The 22,434-nt window shown below is 44.5% G+C and overlaps 1 protein-coding gene across 1 annotated transcript in view; it reads left to right on the forward strand.

Moving 5' to 3' along the window:
* Khc (kinesin heavy chain) overlaps positions 1-22,434 on the forward strand; it is a 134,414-nt gene that overhangs the window by 108,498 nt on the left and 3,482 nt on the right. The window contains exons 13-19 of the mRNA XM_050187834.2: positions 2,253-2,609; positions 7,010-7,105; positions 7,824-8,037; positions 12,203-12,726; positions 14,246-14,382; positions 15,721-15,800; positions 16,747-16,850. Coding sequence (XP_050043791.1) covers positions 2,253-2,609; positions 7,010-7,105; positions 7,824-8,037; positions 12,203-12,726; positions 14,246-14,382; positions 15,721-15,800; positions 16,747-16,850 — 1,512 coding nt within the window. The remainder of the gene's footprint in view (positions 1-2,252; positions 2,610-7,009; positions 7,106-7,823; positions 8,038-12,202; positions 12,727-14,245; positions 14,383-15,720; positions 15,801-16,746; positions 16,851-22,434) is intronic.

Here is a 22,434-nt window from a genome sequence, read left to right on the forward strand (position 1 = left end):
CGCTGCTGACGATGCGACCACAGAACACCTACGAGACCGCGAGCGGTTAAAGCCCCTCAATTTACGAGCGGTGATTAAGGTGCGACCGCTAGTGACGGCGCGTCCGCGAGCGACGGTGAAGGCGCGACCGCGAGCGATGGTGACGTTATGTCCGCGTGTGGTCGTAACAGCAACGCGACATCGGTGGAGCAGAAGCTTTCGCGCCAAATATTCAGCTGTGGATTTCAGCTCCAACTCCATTAATAAACAGATTGCGCAACGAGAGACAAGAGCGGACGTTTTGAGTGCGCCTGCCTCTGCACGATGACCAAAAAAGGCAACTAAGGTGCACGAAACGGCTGCAAGAACGCAAAAAACTACATGAAAATGGAAAGCAAATGTGTCCCCACTGGCAAAGAAATACATCCCAGGCGGGTTTTAGGTGCTCAAAATAAAGATTTAAATGTTTACAACAAGTGAAACTTTGAGCTTTGTTTTCTCAGCTTTCATTTTTTTGTGCAGTTGCTTTCAGTCATCCCAGTGCCATTTTACAACGATTGAAGACAAAATAATTCTGTCTTTCGCACTTAGATCCTGAAGCATTGGCGAGTGCAATAAAGCTGTCCATTTTTAACTGCACCTCATAAAAAAATTTATGATGGGTTTTTTTGGAAAAGTAGTAAGACAATATGCAAAGGAAAGCTGAAAAAATATTTTCATGCTCATTTTGGCATTTAAAAAATAAGCCAATAGCTTTATTGCGCAGAATGGGCCTTTGTGAACATGCAGATGTGCAAATCTTGGCCAACTTATGTGTAATTAATTACTTAATTTGGGGATGACCATTAGAGGCTGTCAATTGTTTTAACTCGAAAACTATGATAACACAAACCTATAATTTCATTTAGGATACCAGCATAACAAATCACACCTGTATGCCAAATTTCACCAATTTATTTCCATAAATAAAAAAAGAACATTTTCATTGCCATGTCCCCCCTTAACGAGGTTTCACTGTATAATGAGATTTCGCTTCCGCAGAAAAGGAATGCCGATAAATAATGGGAGCTTCCGCAGACGCAGATGGTCAAATGATTGAATTACAAGTGGCTGCTTACAAACACACCACTCAAATCGGACACGGCACGAAAAGCGCGACCGCCAAAGTGGAGCCGCATCATGTTTTGTATAAAGTGCAAGTGCGATAAGATCGTATCTCTCCCCCCCCCCCCCCTTTTTCTTGCACTTTGTGCTTTAGGCCCGACTAAAAGTGTGCGAAGATGAAAAAGAAAGATTGTGGCTTCGGATTTCGCTTGCTGTAATGCGATCAAGCGTGCGCATGGGTTGGGGCGGGATAAGTTGGCGCGCATCGGGATTTCCGGTGCGTGTCTTGGCCGTGGCTGCGCATTGCTGTAAGCGCGGCTGAGCGCATGCGCAGCCGCGCACCCTGCTTTAGGGGTAATCTGCCACTTGTACAAAGAGTGGGTGTGCCGAAACGGTGTGGCATCATGTAAGCTGTCCTTCTGTGCGTTTTGTATTGAAGGTTATGTAATCTCGAGTTTCGGCGACTCGTCGGAGGGAGAGGCAGACGAAGCATTCGCTCCCCGCTGCCGGCGCTTTTCATGATAGCGTTGTCCCAGTGCGGGCGACGCTATCAACCGCGGGGGTGGAGCGCACACGAAAGCATGGCCGGCTTCGCTTAATTCATACAGCCTATGTGAAGATATCGTCAGTGCGCCATGAAAACGTGTCATTCGTCGCCGACTCCCAAATTGATCAAATTGTTTTCTCATTCAAATTTGCATTTTCCGATTGCCCGATGATTCGGGAAATTCTGCGGCCCCTTTCCGTGTAAAATCGATCGACGACAGTACTTATTTGCATAAAAGGTCGAATTTCAATATAACGAAAATTTCGATACAACAAAGCAAATTGCCGGTTTTACCAACTTTGTTATATAGAGGTTTAACTGTATTGCTCAACTTGACAGGGCAAGATACAGCCTGCTTTGCTCTCTCTAGCTATGCTAACACTAAGCACACCACTGATGTGTGACTGCAGCCACTCCAATTATGGTTTTCAGTATACAGTACTTTTGAATGTGCGGTGCACATCACGAGCTGCAACGTCTGATACTATGGCTCAAACGTTAGTTGAAAGGAGACTGCATTGATCATTGCAGTAACTGTGCTGGCAGTAGCGGGCTCAAGATTTTGTACAGTAAGGGGCAGTATTCTTCCTCGGTGACAACCCCGTTTCAATTTGCCTTGCAGCTGATCACGACCACACGGCGGGACTACAGCGGTCTTCAACAGGAGATGCTGCGCATCCAGCAGGAGAATGAGTCGGCCAAGGAGGAGGTGAAGGAGGTGCTTCAGGCCCTGGAGGAGCTGGCCGTCAACTACGACCAGAAGTCACAGGAGGTGGATTCCAAAAACCGCGAGTGCGAGTCCCTCAGTGAGGAGCTCAACCAGAAGCTTTGCCAGCTCAACTCGGCCCAGAACGAGCTGCAGCAGATGAAGGACCACTCGGTGCACCAGAAGAAGCGCACCAACGAAATGTTGACCTCGCTGCTCAAGGACCTTGCCGAAATCGGCATCGTCCTGGGTGGGCCCGCCGGAGAAGCCAAGGTCAGTGACAGCTCTTTGACTTCAATATTCATTGATTGCTTTTATTGTGTATGATGATACGTACAGTTTTCGTGCATCCAGACTTTATCCTGTGTGAATCTATATTTAGGTGCCAGTAACTGCAACCAGCCGTCATTATTGTGTGTCGTCATTGCTTGTAATGTGACTTGATTCCTAAAATGCCTGGAACAGCAAAAAACAACAATGGAACCATCAGTTAATGTGTATATGCAGTTCAACAAGTGTAGCTAAATGAAAGGGAAAGTCTCATCATCCACCCACCAGTAACCAAAGTTATAAAGGAAAGCCACACGAGTTTCTTCAAAAGAAAGGTCTGCAGTTGAACAATTTGTCCTGGTCTGGGGACCAAACTCGGGACCAGTGCCTTTCCGGAGCTGTCTCTCTACCATCTGAGCTAATCGGGAGGCTAGTAGATTACAGAGCGAGGCTGGATTAATCGAAAGCACTAAGCGCAGGAACACAGAACATTGCAAATCATGATTTCATGATTCTTCCTCCACCTTGCAGGCTTCACAGAACTAATCTGAAAAGTGTAGCTGGGTCTTGAATGTGTAGCGTGTTGTGTATTCTTCTCTGAAAGAGCACAATAGAGAATTTTTTCCTGGTACCGTATTTACTCGCATAATGGTCGCACTCGCGTAATGATCGCACCCCTAAATTTTGTCGTCAAAATTCGATTTCTTTTATTTCCCGCGTAATGATCGCACCCCGAACTTGCCGCAGCGATATGTCGTGTGCTAAGTCTAGCTAATAATGATCGCGCTTACCATCTGTCGAATGCTACGCGAACGACTCTTCAAGACAAGCCAAGCGGCCTGCACGCACCAAACATTCTTAAGTAGATGCCTCATTTCATTACTTTCATCACTTTCCGCACTTCCATGACAAAATGAGGTACAACCAAAATCGCCGAGGTACAACCAAAATCGCCGAGGTACAACCAAAATCGCCTTTATTATGGGTTGGCTTTATAATGGTTGATGTGAACAAAAACAATAAAGACGCATTTCGATTTTTTTCATCTGCTTTTGCACTCGTGAGCACGCAACAAATCGCGCGCGGCAATGATAGTAGCCACGTTTACTCTGATACGTTAAAAGTGTACCCTATTCATACGCCGACGCTTGTAACACAGCTAAGATATTCGCCCACCCTTAGCGGAAACGTGCCGTATTAGGATAGTAGTGAAAACAGATGCCGCAGTTTCTGCAGCACGTCGGCCATGCATTTCTATGTCACTGGCAGTTAAGCGCGCCCACCTGTTTCTGTCCCCTCCAAGTAGACATGGCTACGTTACTGCCGCAAACTTGCCGATATTAATGATATAATTCATCACTGATACGGAAGAAACTGTTTCAATACCCGTAATGTACTCACGAGAAGAAAAAAAAATCGCGTTCGGCGCGTTCGGCTTGCTCCGCCGGCCGCCATTTTTGTTTTGGTGTCCCGCACCCGCAATCTCGCATCCCGCAGCAAACGCGAGGTGAAAAAAAAAAATTTCTTTTTCCTTGGGAAATTTAACCCGCGTAATGATCGCACCCCTGAATTTGCGTCAATTTTTCTGACAAAAAAAGTGCGATCATTATGCGAGTAAATACGGTATATGTCAGCTTTTGATTCATTCTATTTCTTTCCACTCACATTGGGGCCACTTGTTTCAGTCTACATGATACGCTGTACAAGTCATCTCTGCATGTGCTTGCGCTCTTGCAGCATATCTGGCAACTGAATTGCAATGCCAAGGCATAAATTGAGGAGGCTACAGATTCATACCATACCAACAGTAATTTTAGTGTAAGACAAAGTAAAATGTGGAACTTCAGATTCCTGCTTGGTCAAAATAAAATGAGTGCTCATCTAAAGTTTAAACAAGCACATACCGTATTTGCTTGATTCTAATGTGCACCTTCTTTAATAACCAGTACGTTTAAGTTTGCATGCGCATTACAATTGTAACTATTCCTACTTAAAATCAAAAACGAAACATACACTTACTAAAAAAAAGCTCATTGCGAAGTAGCTAGCCACGCTGCCATCGAACGGACACTGTTGTTTTATACCTTGGTTTGCAATTGCCATTTTACAGTTTGCTGTTCGCCTGTCGTAGTGCTTCTGCTAAGCTGCATTTTGTGGAGGTAGTCCAGTGGCAGGATGGGAAAGAAAGCCATTTTAATTGTAAGGCATCCTTCAAGCATAAGATGATCCTTCTGGCAGAACAGAGTACCCGGGTAGGGTCGCATGTGTTACGCGTTTGCGAGATTTGCATCCAGAACTGGCGGTGACAGAGGAACTTCTCCTGCATTAGATGGAACTGGAGATGACTTTCTGTAGTCGATAGACAGAGAAGAGGAGGTGTCATGGGTCTTCAACAGCGACTAGCCACTAACATTTAGCTTTGTTCACCATAAGATTGTTTCACCATGGTATGGGTCAACTCAGGTTCCGTTACTTGATGTGCGCGGTAGAATCGGCACTAAGTTCTTTACAGTGAAACTGTTAAGGGGTAGTTCCCCCAGGATTGTGCGCATGTGTAGACACAAAACTCCCGATACATGGGCTGATTCCAAAGATTAGTGCATTGCCAGGCCGACCCGCGGCGGAGGTGAAGCAGGCGTTAAGCACTCCCCATACGTGGGCCGATCCCGAAGATAGTGCAATGCCGGAACGATTCTCGAAAGGATTCCTGCTGTGGGATTTTTGTGCTTCTGTAGGTTCAGGATGGCAGCTTTTTACAGTTGACTTCCATGAATTCGACTCCAGTTAATTAGACTTTTCGGTTATTTCGATCCTGAAGTTAACATTGGCTGGATAGCTTTAACTTGGTTGGTCATTATGCACACACCTGATCCCAATGGTCACTGCAGTGGCGACTTTAGTGGCAGCATTCTTTTTGGCGGTGGTTAGGGTACAGGGATGGTACAGGGAGTGTGTCAAACAGGTGTCATCTCTCGTTGAAAACACGCATTTACAATTTGCTGTTGCCTTAGGAAGACTTTTAAGTTATATCAGTGGCTCACAATGAATTATTTCAATATTTACTTGATTTTAATGCACACCATTTTTTTCTTCCTATGAAAATTGGTCTGGAAATTGCTTGAGCGGTGCAATCATCTAATACTAAACCAACACCATGCTTGCTGCATTTGCAACCACCTACTGTCAGAGCCAGCCTAGCCAGCGTCATTGCCATTGCCATCAGGAGATCGTGATCGTGACCATGGATGGCAAGAGAATTAGCTCACATGTAGTGAGGCGATAACAATGCGCTGCTTTTAGTCTCATTACAAAAGCACATTAAAAGATAGGTTATTCTACATGTTCAGCTAGCAGCGACAAGTTGTGTCGCATGTTCTTGGCATTCCGGAGAATTGCATGCGTCGCGTGCAAACTAACGAAGTGGATAGTCTAGGTGTGGGCCACCCTCCCATGTGCAATTGTTGCAGATTTGTTTTGTGTGATTTCTGTATGGAGGATGAGATGTTGTGGTTCTTCATTGACAGCAATAAAGTTTTGTCTGAGAGAGATGGCGAATGACGTTATGTAAATAAAGCTCCATTCTGTTAAGGTAAAGCTTGCTGCTATCTCCTTTTTCTTTTTTCCTTCTTTGTCAGAGTCAAGGATACGCTATGTTTTCCTTGCTAGAATCGAGTGCATGTTCGATTTCTGCTTTATTTGGGAGCTCTGTCATCTTTATGTTAGTTTTATACTATGAAACCATAAAAAGTAGGTGAGTTCAATTCAGGGGTGTATAGTCAGGGTCAAATTATTGAAAGTTGACTGTATTAATTAATTTACATTACAAATAAATTTTTATCTGAAATTGTATTTAATTTGTGTTTCTTTTTCTGTATGAATGTACTTTCGGTGGCCAGAAATAAAAGTGAACAAGTTCTAATTTTCTTTGACTTCGAACGGTGTTCGCGCCTACCACGATGCCTGACTGTGTGGAAAGGGGTTAAGAAACATACACAGATAAAAAAAGATTTCATTCAACACCATTCCAAACATTTATTCTGTAAGGAAGAAGTGCGCCGTGCATAGCTCCACAGCCGCATCGCCAGCGCTACTGAAGTGGGGCTCGGGCTAGACGCTGTTCCTGGTGTGACTGGCTAAGCTTATGCTGTTGCGTCTTCCTGTTGGCGTCCTTCATGTTGTCCACAGCCATGTCGGACTTCTTTGCCATAATTCCAATTTTATTTACTCTTCACATACAAGACCTACATACTGAAAGCTAACATAAAAGCCCTGTCTCTGTGCCCCCAAAACTGTTCCCTCCCTCCCTTTTTCTTTATATATCTAAGTTCTATCACTTCACATTTTCCTGCGCGCGCCGCTGACTGACACTGTAATGTGACATTTTTCACGTTTTGTCCTTACAGCCAGCCACTGATGTTAACGGCAAGATCGAAGAAGAGTTCACTGTGGCTCGGTTATACATTAGCAAGATGAAGTCGGAGGTGAAGGCACTGGCTCAGGTGAGTGCATGAAGCAAACAGCATTGATTGCAGTACTCAGTCGGCTATACCCATTCCATCCCTGCCACATACTCGCACTGCACAAGCTAAAGACTGATCATAATCTATCAACTGAACTGCTCACTGGCTGCCACACAAGTTGAGGAAGCATGCACTCTCGTACGCAGTGCATTCACACTTATCCACTGTAAATTTCAGAAGCAAGATATACATTGCACAGTCTTTATAAATTAACAAACTTGCTGAACCAAGAAAGAGTGCCTTGCTGTATGGTGCTGGCTAAAAGGCTGCAATCAGCAGGATCAGTGTTGCCTAAATGTAAAAAAAAAAAAATTCTCACCCTGGCTTGTGAAGAATCATTTGAGTGCCATTATAAGAGGGATGAAAAAATATAAGTTTATGAACCGTTAAAATTAAATACACTTCACGACAATAATTAGTTGCATTGTTTAAGTAAAGCAGTGAACCAGTGGCTTGGCATAAAATTATTTAGACTTCTTAGTGGAGATCAGCTTACTCATGTAGCTGTGACACAGCATTTCTGTAAATTTGATTGAACTTGGGAGCTTCAAGAGCCGTCTATTTGACTGCCATGTTAAAGTAGCCGTAAAACATGTTTGTTGCTTTCCTCCGTTGTCTTACCGCCTAGATACATTGGCATACTTTGTTTTTTATGCCTTAAAGGTAATTCACTGTGATATTTTCCGTATCCCTTCAGCGCTGCCACCAGCTGGAGTCATTCCAGTCAGACTGTAACAAGAAGATAGAGTCCAACGAGAAGGATTTGGCTGAATGCCGTCTCCTGATTAGTCAGTATGAAGCCAAGATGAAGTCTCTGCAGGAGTCGATGAAGGACATTGAGAACAAGAAGCGTGCCTTGGAGGAGTCGCTTGATGAGCTCAATGAGGAGTGCGCCAAACTCAAGGCAGCTGGTAAGGTTCAGAAATATTTGCAAAGTAATAGGTGACATGCCCATTTGCGTGACCAAGTTCTCTGCAAAGTGCAGTGAACTTGCGGTCTAGACTAGCAACAAAACCATGCTTGCAAATAGATCAGCTGAGCTGCTGTATAAGCATCCATTAAACAGCGGCGCCAGAACAGTTAGTAGAATGCGAGTTGCATTCGAGGTGGCTCCTTTGGAATTTCTAGTTAAACGGTCTAATGAGTAGAGTAGTACTAAAGCCAAAAAGCAATAGTCTGACTTGATTATACACTGCTCCTGGTGCATTGATTGTGTAATGCTGGAGTTCTCTTACACAACCAAGCAGTGAGTGCTACTGTGCCCACGCTGCGCTGATAATAATTATGCGTTGATCATGTTGGCTTGAAGTTATCCTTGTGGAAGAGATGCAGGCATGCTGCTTGCACCATATGTGAATTAAGCATGGTTCTGTAATCAGAGTCAATAGTTGTGCTATATTGTTGCACTGGGCATGTTAAACTTGTGGTTGCACTTGAGGACAGCGTGGATGCGAATTCCCACTGAGAAACATCATTAGAAGCCTTAAAGTGGCTTCCCTCAACTCTTGGCACAGTCATACCTGAAGTCATGAAGTCGCATCCAACACAGAATACCTTTTGTTTACCTTTTGTTATATTTTATACAGTGGAACCTTGACACAACAAAGATGTCAACCAAACCCAAACTGGGAATTTAGCTGAGACTGAATCTGAAACTGAACCGATATTTTTAGAACGCGCCTGAACTGAAACCAAACCTCAGAAAAAAAATAATTATAATGTTTACCAGTGTAACATGAGATGGTTCCAGTATATAGGATGGTCAGTAGCATATATTGGTGCTCAATAGATAAGTGATTCTTCAAAATAATTACTTCTTTAGTTGGCATATCTCACTAGCAGATTGTTACGACTCGCGAGTTGCATTGTGTGCAAGAATGGAGGCAGATCTAGGCAGAAATGCTTGCACTTCTGAACTCGGCCGTGCCAGCTCTGTCCCACGGTCGAAACTTTGTTCCAAGGATTCCGCAGAATCACCGTTTCTGTTTAAACTACCAATTTGGCAGTTATTCGTCGTTTGCTAACATTACTAGATAAACAGTAAAATGCACACACCAGGGGCGCGATCGCAGATCATTGTTCGGTGCGTTCGTTCGGTTTCTGGCGCACGTGATTGGCTGATGTCGCGAGCCGCGGGGCGCGGCCACATTTTTGGCGACATCAAAATGACGACACGCTCCTGTTGATCATCTTGAAATCGAGCACGTCGTCTGCTAGGAGCCGAACACAATAGGAGTTGTGAAGTTGGAGCTTTCATACGCTTGTTACAAGACCAGCTTCGCATCGTACGTCTGGTAGATTGGATTGGATAGAAGCGGCAGCTGGGGCCGCGGAATGGCATATTCGGATCCAATCTATAGTTTAATTCGAGAAAATACTTGTGATGCTTGTGATAGGAACTTTGGTTGTTGCGTTGGCATTGCCCGAAGAGGAAGGAGAGTGGTTGGAGGTGCGAAACGCGTTTGAAGACATGACAGAAAGTGAATTCCAGCGTTGCTTTCATTTCCTGAAACAACAGTGCGTTGGTTGTGCAGCGAACTCGACCCCATAATTGGGTGCCAGCGAGTCAGTGGAATGTTGTTGTTGCCTCTTGAAATGTGCGCCACTGTTCCTGTCGTTTCTTTTCATTTCTTTTCTCTTTTTTCTCCTCGCTGTGTGCGACACCACCTAGGGATCACGCAAGGAAACTAATAGTTATAAATTGTAGTAGTCATACATATTACTATTAGAGAATGTGTTTAAGCTTGAGAAGAAAAAAGTACATTTTTTAATACAAGGATATCATTCATTGGAAGACGAGAAATATTTCATTTTGTAGTATATTGTCTGAAAGCAGATGACAAACAAGGCAAGTAAACTTCCAGGGAGTTCACCACTTGCCGATTGGCTGCTCTCTCCCTTTCGTTCTCACAAACTTTGCATACTGCCCACTTCGTGACATTGCAGCAACCAAACAGAATGTGTATCGATCAAAGGTCTCCGGTCACGCCCCAGTATAGGAGAGCAAAAGTGACGATGTTCTTGAAAAGGTAAAATAGGAAAACCAACAGGTTCATCAGTACATCTTCTTGTAACAATAACACTGCGGTTGCTAATATGAATGTCCTCACCATCTTGGTGCGCTGCAACAACGGCACTTAACGGCACGGGAAATGGGCCTTCTGTTGCGTGTCTTGGTTTAATGTATGTTTGCTGCCTCGTAGCAGACTGCAATGCTCTTCCATTTTTCAGATCTTTCCCGTGGTATAACATGCATGAGTTGGACTTTCTTGTCTGTACTTAAGTCAATGCAAGACTTCATGCCATGTGCAGCAAGACTGCTGCAGTATTTATCACAAACTGTTCTTGCTCGTCATTCAGAAATACCAGTGGGCCTCGCATGCTTTCATTTTAAAAAAAATTTAATAAATAAGAATGCAAAAAACTAAGTGAGATGTCAATTGCTAGCTTGTTTCATTGGTAGTTGTACTGCTTGGAGTTGCAATATATGTAACACAATGTGAATGTGGGAATTCTCTCGCTTAAAAAAGAGAGAGGGGGGGCTGCGAGCTCTGAACCATGTGGCTGCTGTTCACGTTGTCTGCATCTCAACGCCCAAATCTTATAGTAGTTTCATTCAAATACTATAAGGGACAGCAACAGTCCTTGCAGTCTATAGGGAAAAACGTTGATGCAAATGGAGGCTCGTCCGAAGGATTCTGGTTTAGCAGAACCACAGTCGTTGCGCAGACAATCAGGTTCCTGGGTAAACACTCGGAGGAGGTCTCTGCTGTGCAATAGTTACCAACTATTGAGTAAGCATGTCTCATCTTAGGCAGCCTATGTATTCGCTGTCTCTATTTAGACAAAGCAATTTATTATTTGACCGATCTCAGCATGTTTGGATTCCTTCAAAATTATGTAGTATAGTTGTAAATGACTGTCGTAGTATTGCCTTTAGTTCTTTTCACGAGCACTGCACTCTAATAAATGCATTACTCTTATTCATTACTTTTATTGTTATTGCGTATCAGATGTGGTTGTTTTGTATGACATCTGGTGTATAAGTATCAAATAATGTAAACAAGCCCTTTATTGCCGAAGAGACCACAAAACATTTCATTTCACTCTTCTTTTTAAAGATTGTTAGTGTTCGATATTTGATTCGATATTCAACAGTCAGTCTTCTCAACTATTCATATTCGATTCTGTTAGAAAGTGTCGCTATTGGAACACCTCCACATAAATTTCTACTGTGGTCATGGTCCAGGGAGCCCATTCCTTCCACCTCCTGACAAAACCTGCATATGTGCCATAATGACAAGCCAGTAGCACTGTGTAGTGTATCACCATCGTAGGACAAGATAACGTTTCCTGTGCTGAACCCATTCAGGGTTGTGAGTGAAACGGTTTGCAAACCATTTCAAATTTTTACTTTTCCAAACTGGAACTGAACTGGAATGAGATCGGAGCATGTTGAAACCGCACCAAACCAGTGTTTTTTTGGTTTGACACACTGGGTATAACAAATGCAGATATAAATAATTAAATTTAACATTTGCTTGGCCATGCTTTAATTCAGTGAAATATTTCCCTGTTATAACAAAACCAAAAATGCGGGATCCATCGACTGAACCTCGCGTGCAAGTTCAGAATGGGCCATTTCGAGTTGCCTTTGCTGAGTATTTGTCATTATTGATACCAGAATACATATATATATTGAACTGTCAGCAAACAAATATACTATTTGCTATAAGTTATATAGTCTTGGGTCTTGCAATTTTGCCTTTGCTACCACAAATTACTCACTGAAGAGCAGCCAGCCAGATTCTTGGTTCATTTCGTTGTATCCAATAATTCGTTATAACCGCCACTTCCGTCATAAGGATACCATTGTTATATCCAATATTTGATATAAACGTATTTTAATGAGAAACATTTTGTTTACGTTATTGTATTCATTAATTTGTTGTATCCGTGTTCAGCATATCGAGGCTCTACTGTATTGAGTTTCAGCTGTACTAATACCACAAACAAGAGCTTGTAAACGTTGGTACCCTGTGCGCGTTATGCATTTGATGCCACATTCTGTTGCAGAGGAGATGCACATCATGACCTCTCGGGAGAAAGAGAAGGAGAAGGACTCTGCCGAGAAGATGAAGGAGGCCCTCGAGCAGCAGATCGAGAAGCACCGCGACGCCCACCAGAAGCAGCTGAGCTCACTGCGAGACGAGATTGCCGACAAGATCGGCCACATCGACGCACTGAAGGACACCAACCAGAAGTTGTCGCTGGCACAGGAGCGGCTGCAGCAGGAGTACGACCGGCTCAAGCAGGAGGAGCAGGAGAAGAGCCACAAGTTGCAGGAGCTGCAGTTCCTCAACGCACGTCGCGAACAGGCGCGCCAGGACCTGAAGGGTCTCGAGGAGACAGTCTCCAAAGAGCTGCAGACGCTGCACAACTTGCGCAAGCTCTTCGTGCAGGACCTGCAGAGCCGGGTCAAGAAGGCCAACCAGGGGGAGGACGCTGACGACTCCGGCGGTGGCGGCTCCCTAGCCCAGAAGCAGAAGATTGCCTTCCTCGAGAACAACTTGGACCAGCTCACCAAGGTCCACAAACAGGTTTGTGCTGCACATTTCTGATGCGCTTCTCTCCATGGGTCTCGTTCAAAAACTTAGTTGATGCTCGTCGTGGTGACTGAGTGGCTCCAATTTGCTGATGATGCTGCTGCTGCGAAATATGAGGTCACAGGTTCGTTCAATTTTCAGTTACTGTGGCATATCTGCCATCTCTCACAACTGTTCTGTAAGGTTTACGAATTTGGTCTGATTTTACTATTTTATGAATGCTGCATGAAGTTTCATGAAAAATTAGTTCTGTTTGTGAAAACGTTTCGCTCATCAGTATAGGAACATTCCATTGTAGGTCTTCTGATGATGTGAAGATGGCATAGCAGTACTTGCTGTGAGCGAGTTTATTCAGACATACTTCCAGAAGCAGGTAAAAATTAGCAACAGTAAAGTTGAAGAAGTCGCTTTGATCTAGAAACAGTGTATTGCTTGTCAAGGTCTGCTGTTTCAAGATTGCTGTTGCTTGTGTGCTACATTGTGGGGGTTCCACTCTGCGTGCGGCTAGGGCTGAAGGCGAGCTCCGGATCTAGCCCCACGCAGTCGCTTAGTGCGCCTCTCCCCCGTCTATGCCGGCTCTCGACGCGACGGCGCGGGGGAAGATGGGCGCGTGTGCTCCCCACAACATCTAAAGGTAAATCATCATTAATAAATTGAGTATGTGTCCCACAAAAATGTGCAATCAGGGCAAGCTTAAAATATGTGCTACCCTCCCTCGCTGGATCCACAGAATTTTTTTACCAATTTTGAAGGGCACAGGTTTGCAGGTATGCATTGGTTAAATTTTAGTGGCGGCTGAATCCGGGAATACTTGCATACATGGTCTTAGGTGATCATGCCCAGTGATAAATGTTAACCTGGAGCTTTTCCCTCATGGCCAACACTGCAGCTGTGGCATGTAAAGCCTGCTATTGGTAATGTGAGGAAGAAATTCAAATATGATGCTCTGATGGGCCAGCAACAGGTCTCCTGTTGCATTTTGGGAATCTCAAACAGCAATAGATGGCATGGAGGACAACTAGCTTTAGGAGAGTGCCAATGAGGCAAGCTCACCAAACAATGATGACAGTTGAAAGTTGAAGTTGACAGTTGAAAGATGAAGTTCAAAGTGCTAGTGGTTGTGACATTCTGCATAGCAGTCATAGTGCAGTTTGAGGCTTCAGCAAGTAGCCATTGGCCTGCCTTGTGTAAGGCCTGCACCCTGTTAAATATCTGGAAAGTGCAGGCTTTACATGAGTAAATACAGTAATTTTGTCTTGTACAACATTCTTTTTGGCTTTGAATAATTCACACAAACATCTCCTGTCCCTAGAAGTTTGCAGTAACATGGTTCAACTGTAGTCGTCAATTGATACTTCTCAATTTGACTGCACACGCCACATGAGACATGGGTGCTAGGTGTGAGGAAAGCTTGTCATAGAAGTTTTTTCTCATGGGAGCAGAGTTTTCTTGTGCCTTTGTCTAAAATCTCGCGCATTGTGGTCACTTCCCTTCTCGGTCCTCTTTGTTGCAGTTGGTGCGTGACAACGCCGACTTGCGCTGTGAACTGCCTAAGCTGGAGAAGCGCTTGCGAGCAACCATGGAGCGAGTTAAGGCTCTGGAGAGTGCTCTGAAAGAAGCGAAGGAAAGTGCCATGCGCGACAGAAAGCGGTGGGTGCCTGGTTGCTTTTTTCTTCCCCTTATATAGCGCAGCTTTTCTAAAGGTCTTCACACATCGGCATGTATGACGGAGCTGGAGAACAGCTGGTCTCAAGCACTTGCCTGGCAGGTGCAGCTTGCATGACCAACTGCGTTTCAGAGAAACCTTGCCAACACTCCCTAGGAAAATACAAAATTTTTTAGAATGTGCTAGGCTCGTATTTGATGCAGTGCGCTTCTGTACGTTCAGGTGCAATACAAAGGCGGCAGATAGAGTGGATGCACACGAGCACTATCTTTGACGTATTGCACTGTTTGAGACGTGGCATTGGTATGTATGAACACAGATGTCACTCGTGGTTAATTGGAGATGCCGTGCACAGTGTAAGTCAACATTCGGGTATTCTTATTATTTCCGAGCAGAAATAATAATTGCTGGCTGATATGCACAGGACTCAATATTATTATTGTGGATTACGGAAAACTTGAATCGTCAGTATATTTTAGCATGTTTGGAAAAGCCAATTGGAAGGTCACCTTGGTTTCTGCCAGGAAAATTCATCTATGCATTTATAGGGAGGCTAGCAGCTAACAGGAAAAATAGAAAAAATAGGCTGCTGAATTAAAGAAAAAAAGATCTGCAGCTCGGTCTGGTCTCTGGGATTTGAAAATGCTAGATCTGGCCAAGTAGCTAGAACAGGTGAGATACATGGTTCAGTGTAGCATTTAGTTATGGACGCCATGTGCAACCTAATCACAGCTGGTAGAAAGTAACTCTTACAAATATTTGATCAACACAGGTGCTGTAAAAAGCACAAGTCACCTTTCTTGGAAACATAAGTGTTGTGGACCATTTGGGAATTTCCATCCAGAACATCGGTTAAAACCTGGCAATATTTGAAAAATGTGGAAATGTGTGGTACACACCCTGGGCAGAAATTTCTGTATGTTTAGGCTGAGCTTAGACATGCACAGCAAGCAGCTGCTTGGTAACTCATATGAGTAGCCAGTATATGTTTCAGGAGCAACTCAAGATGCGATGGACATTGCAGGCAAAAGCGAGCTATGGGCAACATTTTTTTATCTGTTACAATGCGAGCAAGCATTAACAAATGTCACTTCCAATTGTGGGTAATTATATATATGGCTGAGGCATGGATGAGAGATAATATAGTGGTCAGTTTGAAACTGTTACTTGCTTTCAAAGATAAGAAGGAGTCAGGTTCGTGTAAATGTTTGCTGTTGCTTTGTTTTGCCCTGTAAATGTGAAAACATCTCTTGCTTGCCCTTCATGCCATCTTGTATACTATTGGTGCCATGGCTACATTATGCACGCATGCAACATTTCAGCTACCAGTATGAGGTGGATCGCATCAAGGAGGCTGTCAGGCAGAAGAACCTGGCCAGGAGGACGCACATGGCACAAATAGGTGGGTGCAAGTGGCTGTGTTGATTCTGCTTGGCTGTGCGTGCACATTTCATCACTACATGACTATTTGATGTTGCAGTGGATCCTTTACCCCTCTGTGCAAAGTACAAAGTATGTGCACTATGTACACATTAGCTTGGCTGTCACAGTCTACTGGTGAAAGGGTTCTTGAGAGCCACAAGGCCACACCCCGCTGCAGGCTCAGTGTGCCTATCAGCAACTTGCCTTGCAAATCTGCCCACACCAATGGCAGTGTTCCCGTGTAATGCAATCTGCTGAACATCCGTGGTCTGTGCGGGCTGTGGATGTCATCATGTCTGTTCAGTAAACACGTGCTGGCTTCGTGCCTTACTCCAATGATGCTCCAAAGATTCCCTACACCTGGCTGCTTCCTTGCACTACGTTGATGAGTTCTGCATAAGTGTGGGCGGGAAATTGCATCCACTAGGCCCTTTTCACATGGGCTGGATTATGCTGGGTGATGTGTGCAGATATACTGGCATGGTAAAGCCATCTCTTCCTCTGTCAGACATATTGCTTTCAATGTTGCTGCACCGTGTAATCCCTTATTATTAATGCAAGTCATCCTCACATCTACATCACCAGCTCCCTCTCATGTTGCAGCATCAGCTTATACTGTGGTCAAATCATGCCTGTTGGACTATAGCACACACTCTGTACTGTGAATGTTGTACTGATCTTTTCAAGGAACGTCAGTAAACAACCTTATCTTCAATCTGCTAACAAGAGAGCTCTGCGGTGATAACAGTAATCACCACTTGTGTTCCCACGCTGTTTCTGTATGCTCCGCAAGCTAAAACTGAGGGCCACTGCTAACAGTTCTCCCTTCTGTCACACATTTAGCTCACGTCACAGGACTGATTGCAGCTGATGCTGGCCTGTTTCTTCTGTGGTTACCTTGAGTGTTTTTCAATTTTTTTGTGCAGCCAAGCCAATTCGAGCCGGCCAGCCCCATGTCCCTGTGGGTGCTGCAATCCGAGGTGGTGGCATGGTCTACCAGCCGCCAAATGCAGCTGCGGAAAAGGCTTAGGTATGTAAGTCCACGGTGTGTCTGGCGAGCCAGTGTACCATATTTTTCCGTGTATAACCTGCACCCACAATTACAACAGCCTAGAAAGAAAAACGAAATCCACGTGCGTAACCCAGGAAAATAACTGCATACATCGTTCATATTTTTGCAAAAAAAAGTTTGCATTCGCATGTGCACGACTCACCCATGTTGTATCTTCGACCAGCAACACCGTCCTCTCCCCCCCCCCCCCCCCTTTCAGCGATGCTGATAAAGCTGGAATCACACGGTGGACGTGATAGTGGACAAATCAGTCACGTGACATGTGACGTGAATCGGATAACTTCGCAGCTAGCATTCACACGACAGAGGATGGCAGTGCGGATGGAGCTGCCTTCACATTGGCAATGGCAACAGAGCAAAGCGACCGAGCTGAAAATTTCAGCAGTGATGTGACTTCACTGTATCGCAAAGCGCAAGGCCAAGAGAACACTGCAGGAACAGAGTTTTCTGGTGCCGTGTGCACTAGTCGTCAACTACTAAACACAAAATGCTAACCCGTTAAGAGGAGGAGAATGGGCCACTGTGAAGGAAAGAGAAGGAAGCTTCAACACTCTGGGGTGGGGAGAGGGTGGGGTTCCCTAGGAGGTAGCGAAACTTTGAGTGGTGTAGACCTTTGCTGTGAAGCCACACCTCAAGACGAAATTCGCATATAACCTGCACTCAAACTTTACTGTTAAATGTTCTGAAATTTTGGTACAGGTTACACGCGCGAAAATACACTGTGTTGGGAGTCATGGAATTGTAAGGGTCATTTGGTATTGCACACATTCCTTTTTTGGATTGTCCAGATTTCAAGCATTTGTTTTAATGCATTTACAAGTATAGGAATAAAGTCTTTTGCACATGGCGGATAGTGAGTTGACTTTGCTGAGAAGGTTAAAAGACGAAAACAAAATTCTTTCTCTTATGTTACCAGATGTTACCTATTTTTATCATATTCTGGGCTGGGTTAATGTAACCATTCTATTCCAATGCTGTTCCTTTTCCCAATTAGTTGGTGGTGTGCGTAGCACTCCAACCATGTTACCACTAGAATCAACCGGCCGTGAACAGCAGATAAAAAAGCATCCAGTGGAGGAAGCCCTTACATTATACTAGCACTGTAACAAGCTGGAGCTTTTTCACTCGAGCATTCTGTTCATGTAGGTTGCAGTAAACTTGTGAGAAATCAATTTCGTATAATATGTGATTGTGGATGATTTAAAGGGACACTAAAGGCAAATGTGTAGTAAAGCTAAACTGATTAATATTCAAGAACATCTAAGGCGCCAGTATTATTGAGAAGAGAGCTTTAGCAAGCAAGAAATTTAGGTAATGTAAGGCTCTATTTGAGACTCTATCGGGACATTCTAGGACCAGCCCAAGGGTGTCATATCTCCTCATTGTAATTATGTCACTAGTATTCAGCCACTGATATTAAAACGATTGTTGCATTAGATTACAAGGGAGAAGAAAATGCTATTTGTATACTTCTATTCGATTCTTAGAAATAAAAAACTCATTGACATTACCATTAGCAACAACGCGGCAGGTGGTCAAAAGGTTTAGTTTTCGTTCAATCCCGCGCTGTCCGTGCTGTCGTGTTTTGGTTGGTAGTTTCTTTATGGCATAGAGCTGCACTTGTTTTGCTGGCTCACGGAGCTCACACTGGCTTGCGAAGCACACAATATTCAAGCGACAGCAACAGAACGCCGTTGCATCTTGTTGTGGGACAACTACATAGATGGGTGCAACATCACGAAATAAAGTAGCGACAAACTTTCAGTGTTGTCTGAATCAATACAATCGTAAACCCATAAAAAAATCTCAAGTGTGTTGCAAAGCCAACGTTTTAACCACAGGGCACTAGGTCTAGCTTTATATGTCGTCATTGCCAGTACAAGCATTCCATGTCACCACTGGCAATTGCTGTGGTGCCATCTTAAAGCTAGAAATCAAAGCATTTCTGTGACTCCGTAGCCTCCGAGATTGTGCTCACACGACAATCTTGGCGATGTACTTAGTGTGAGATGAAATGAATCGAAGGCTCATTTTACTGTTTATTTCTTGCTTTCATTGAGGAGAGCAAATAGCAAGAGCGAATTCGGATTGAAGCGGGCACACTGGTTGCTGTCATGTTACGTGATCACGAGGTAGCAGGTGGGTTACCACATGGACTTATGTACGACAAGCGATATTTCTGCAAGCAGCAAGAAATGCTGTGTCCATGTGATGTCTTGGAATGCTGTCAGCTGTGTCCTCGCTTGGTTTATGTCCGTGTTGTCACGTTTTAGGCAAAACAGCATGGCGCCAGCTGTCGGGCACTGTTTGACTCTGCCACGACAGTAAAGGGCGGTGATGACGTATGCTACGTCTCAACTCTTCACTTGTGGCTAACTATGGAAAACCAGTCTAAAACTTAAATATAGGTTGTGTGAATGTGATTACATTTGTAAAAAAATGATTATGTTGCTTTATCTACGTTTTCAACAAAAAAACATGTTTAAACTGCACATGTATTTTATTTATATCTTTAGTTGCTTTATTGTCACCTAAACACTTACTTGCTTGTTTTTTTTTCTCGAAATAACTCGCTCTAAATAATCTAAACCTGCAATAAAGAAATGTGACCCTGGTGAGAAGCTTTTTCTGAAGGTCTGTGTCCCTGAAAAGAATCTTCAGTTCAGAGGAATCTAAGAAAATCGCAAAGATCTCTTATGTCCTATATGTGCCTACCGTCCCCTCCTTAACCCTTTCACTGTCGGACCTTTCTGGCCGTGACGTACCCCTAGTGTCGGCTTGGTTTTAGGGGACGAGCATAACAGGGAATGAACATAGCAATTTATTTTTGATTATGATTGGTATACAAATAACATGGTCAATGCAATATGCACATTTCAGTGTTCGGCAGCTGTTGTTAGTAAACATCATCATCATCATCAGCCTGACTATGACATCCATTCAACATCCGAATCTGACAATGTGGAATTCACCTCTTCCTCGCATGAGACACTACCCGAGTTCGAATCTGAGCTCGGCTCTTATTCTGAATCAGAAGAGCCACCTCTCCAATGAGCAGACAAAGGTCCCGCGCGCTCAGCCATCCGAAAGTAACTGCGCGCAGGGAGGATGCGCTTTCAGTCGCCCGCACAACGGAGAGAAATGGGACGTTGTGTGATCAAGAAGACAGAGGGAAATGGAAAAAGGCTAAAACAAAGTTCAAAGGGCTTTACGTTTACTGCTGCAAGTCGGAAGCGAGGGTGCGGTGAGAGAGCGAAAGCAGCAATCGAGTCACTCTTTTCGGAGAGGCAACGGCATGTGCGCCTGAACTTGACACGCCGTAGCAGACACACCAACAGAAGAAAAATAAAAACCTTCAAACGAGCGGAGATGGCGGAACAACCCTTGAACCCATAACCACGCGGGCGCGACGCATGATCCAGCGAATGCGGAGCCACCGCGCCGCTCAGCAAAGAGAGAGGGGCGAGTGGCAGCCGTATCGTACTCTTCAATACATGTGCCAACACAGTGCGGGGCGAAAATACTAACTTGTAGAAAGATTCAACAGATGACGTGGCCAGTCCAGGAGTGCCAGCTTTGCACTCAGGCGCAAAAATTTGAACACGCGATAAAGAACGTACCGGTACGTCAGTGACACTGTGGGGGGGAAGCGCGAAGACATACCGATACGTCCGTGACAGCGAAAGGGTTAAAGCAGTGTAATTTAAATGGTGCTTCCAGACAAACCATACTTGATCCCTTGACAGAGAGAAATAACTTTAATGAAAACAAAAAAGTCAACACGGGGAGCTGGGGCTCCCGTTCCGGGGAGGGACCCTCAGTCCAGGGCTCCTGCGCCTTGGCTGTCTTCCAGACCCACAGCACCAGGTCTTGATGGTTGCGCAGATGTAAGCTGTACAGTACGGCTTCCCACTTTAATACAAGAGGGATACCTGTACTGTGGCCAACAGTGGCTCAAGAAAAAAAAGTGGTATTATAGAGCACTTAATGACAGAAATGTGGCACACGTTCAGAATTCGTTCTTCTGATTTCAAGCGTGGATGAAGCTGTTTGCTATAGAGAACTATTTTGCAAGATGTGAGCAACTAATGGTAATGGACCTCTTTTGTGGAGCTTTCATTAGGTTTCCGTGTTCGATTGATCTTATGCATACTTTCGCTCAATTTTAAGAATGCTTCTTATGTGTATCTGTTCACATGAATGTGACTTGGCTTATCTGTGTTTGGTAAATTTTAAACACTTCCAACTTTGCATGGTTAACTTGAAAGTTTGTGGTCTCAAGGCATTTGAATTTAAGCGAAATGATCGTATTCAACATTACTAGCACTTTACTACGATAGTGTGAAATTGAGCAAGTTGGCTGAGCATAAACGTTCAGAGTTGCAGTGCTAGCTACTGGACCGCACAAAGTTGTTCACCCATTGCAGTGGCTATGATGTCATGTGCCTGAGCACGAGGCCGTGGGTTTGATTCCCAACTGTCATGCCTGTAAAGAAACCTAGGTGATTGAAATGAATCCATAGTCCTGCACTACAGTGTCCCTCATAGCTCACTGTGAAGTTTCAGGATGTTAAAGAGTGCAATAGGCCCTTTTTGTCATTTTAAAGCTAGCTTTCTTGCGAGGCAGTTTGCCCAGCTCATGGTGGTGCAGTCACTTTTGCCAAAGGAGTGTACACGCACAGTTTGCTTGCACATTGGAACCCCGAAAATACGACTTTCTCGAGACTTTGTTTTGCTGCCTGCCATTTGACCCCAAACTTGTTTGCTTTCTGCAGTATTGTAGCTTTGTTCCCCAGGACCGTATTAAGCAAAAATTCAGGTATCTTCAGGTCCCGGGCAATGCTAGATTTCGGATATCATTGAGGGGGCTTTTCCACCCCCTCAATGATATCCACCTTATTTGTTGAGCGACAGAACTGTTCGCTTTTGGGACATCACGCAGTGCCATTGTTCGACACGACCCAAAACTTCTTAACTGAATGCTTTTTACTGCATCATGACGAAGCACACGTGTGAAAACCTAAGCCTCTTGGCACAACCTTGTTGGCAATCTGCTGCTGTGAGAATGGGAACTTAGAAAGAGAAACGCTTCTCCAGCGCGACGAGAGGCAATACCAACGAGAAATGAGGGAGAAAGCGATTGTGGAGATGAAAAGAGGCAGTTTCAGCAGAGCGGGTGGCGTCAGTTCCGCTTGGAGGATGGGTAGAGAAACGAACAACACTGCACCGGAGTGAACCATTCGAGCAGGGCCAAACGTTCCACATGCAAAGGGGGGGCCCCCTCCTTTAGGAGAGACGGCACTAAGAAAGAGGTGCCATAAAATCGTGTCGGATAACCGAGGTTTTCAATGCATTGCTTCTATGGGGACTTTGCTGGGACTACACTCATTCATCGTAAAACTTGGGTCGTCGTAAAACCAGGGGACCTTTGACCTGGGTACCATTGTATGTTATGATGTGGGAACTGTAGATGTGGCTCATGTGATGAAACCATGCACAAGAGACAAGCCCTACAGCATGTGCAGCTAGCCACTGTCTTCAT

This window comes from Dermacentor andersoni, chromosome 2 (genome assembly GCF_023375885.2).
Source record: "Dermacentor andersoni chromosome 2, qqDerAnde1_hic_scaffold, whole genome shotgun sequence".
In the NCBI taxonomy this organism is placed as follows: domain Eukaryota; kingdom Metazoa; phylum Arthropoda; class Arachnida; order Ixodida; family Ixodidae; genus Dermacentor; species Dermacentor andersoni.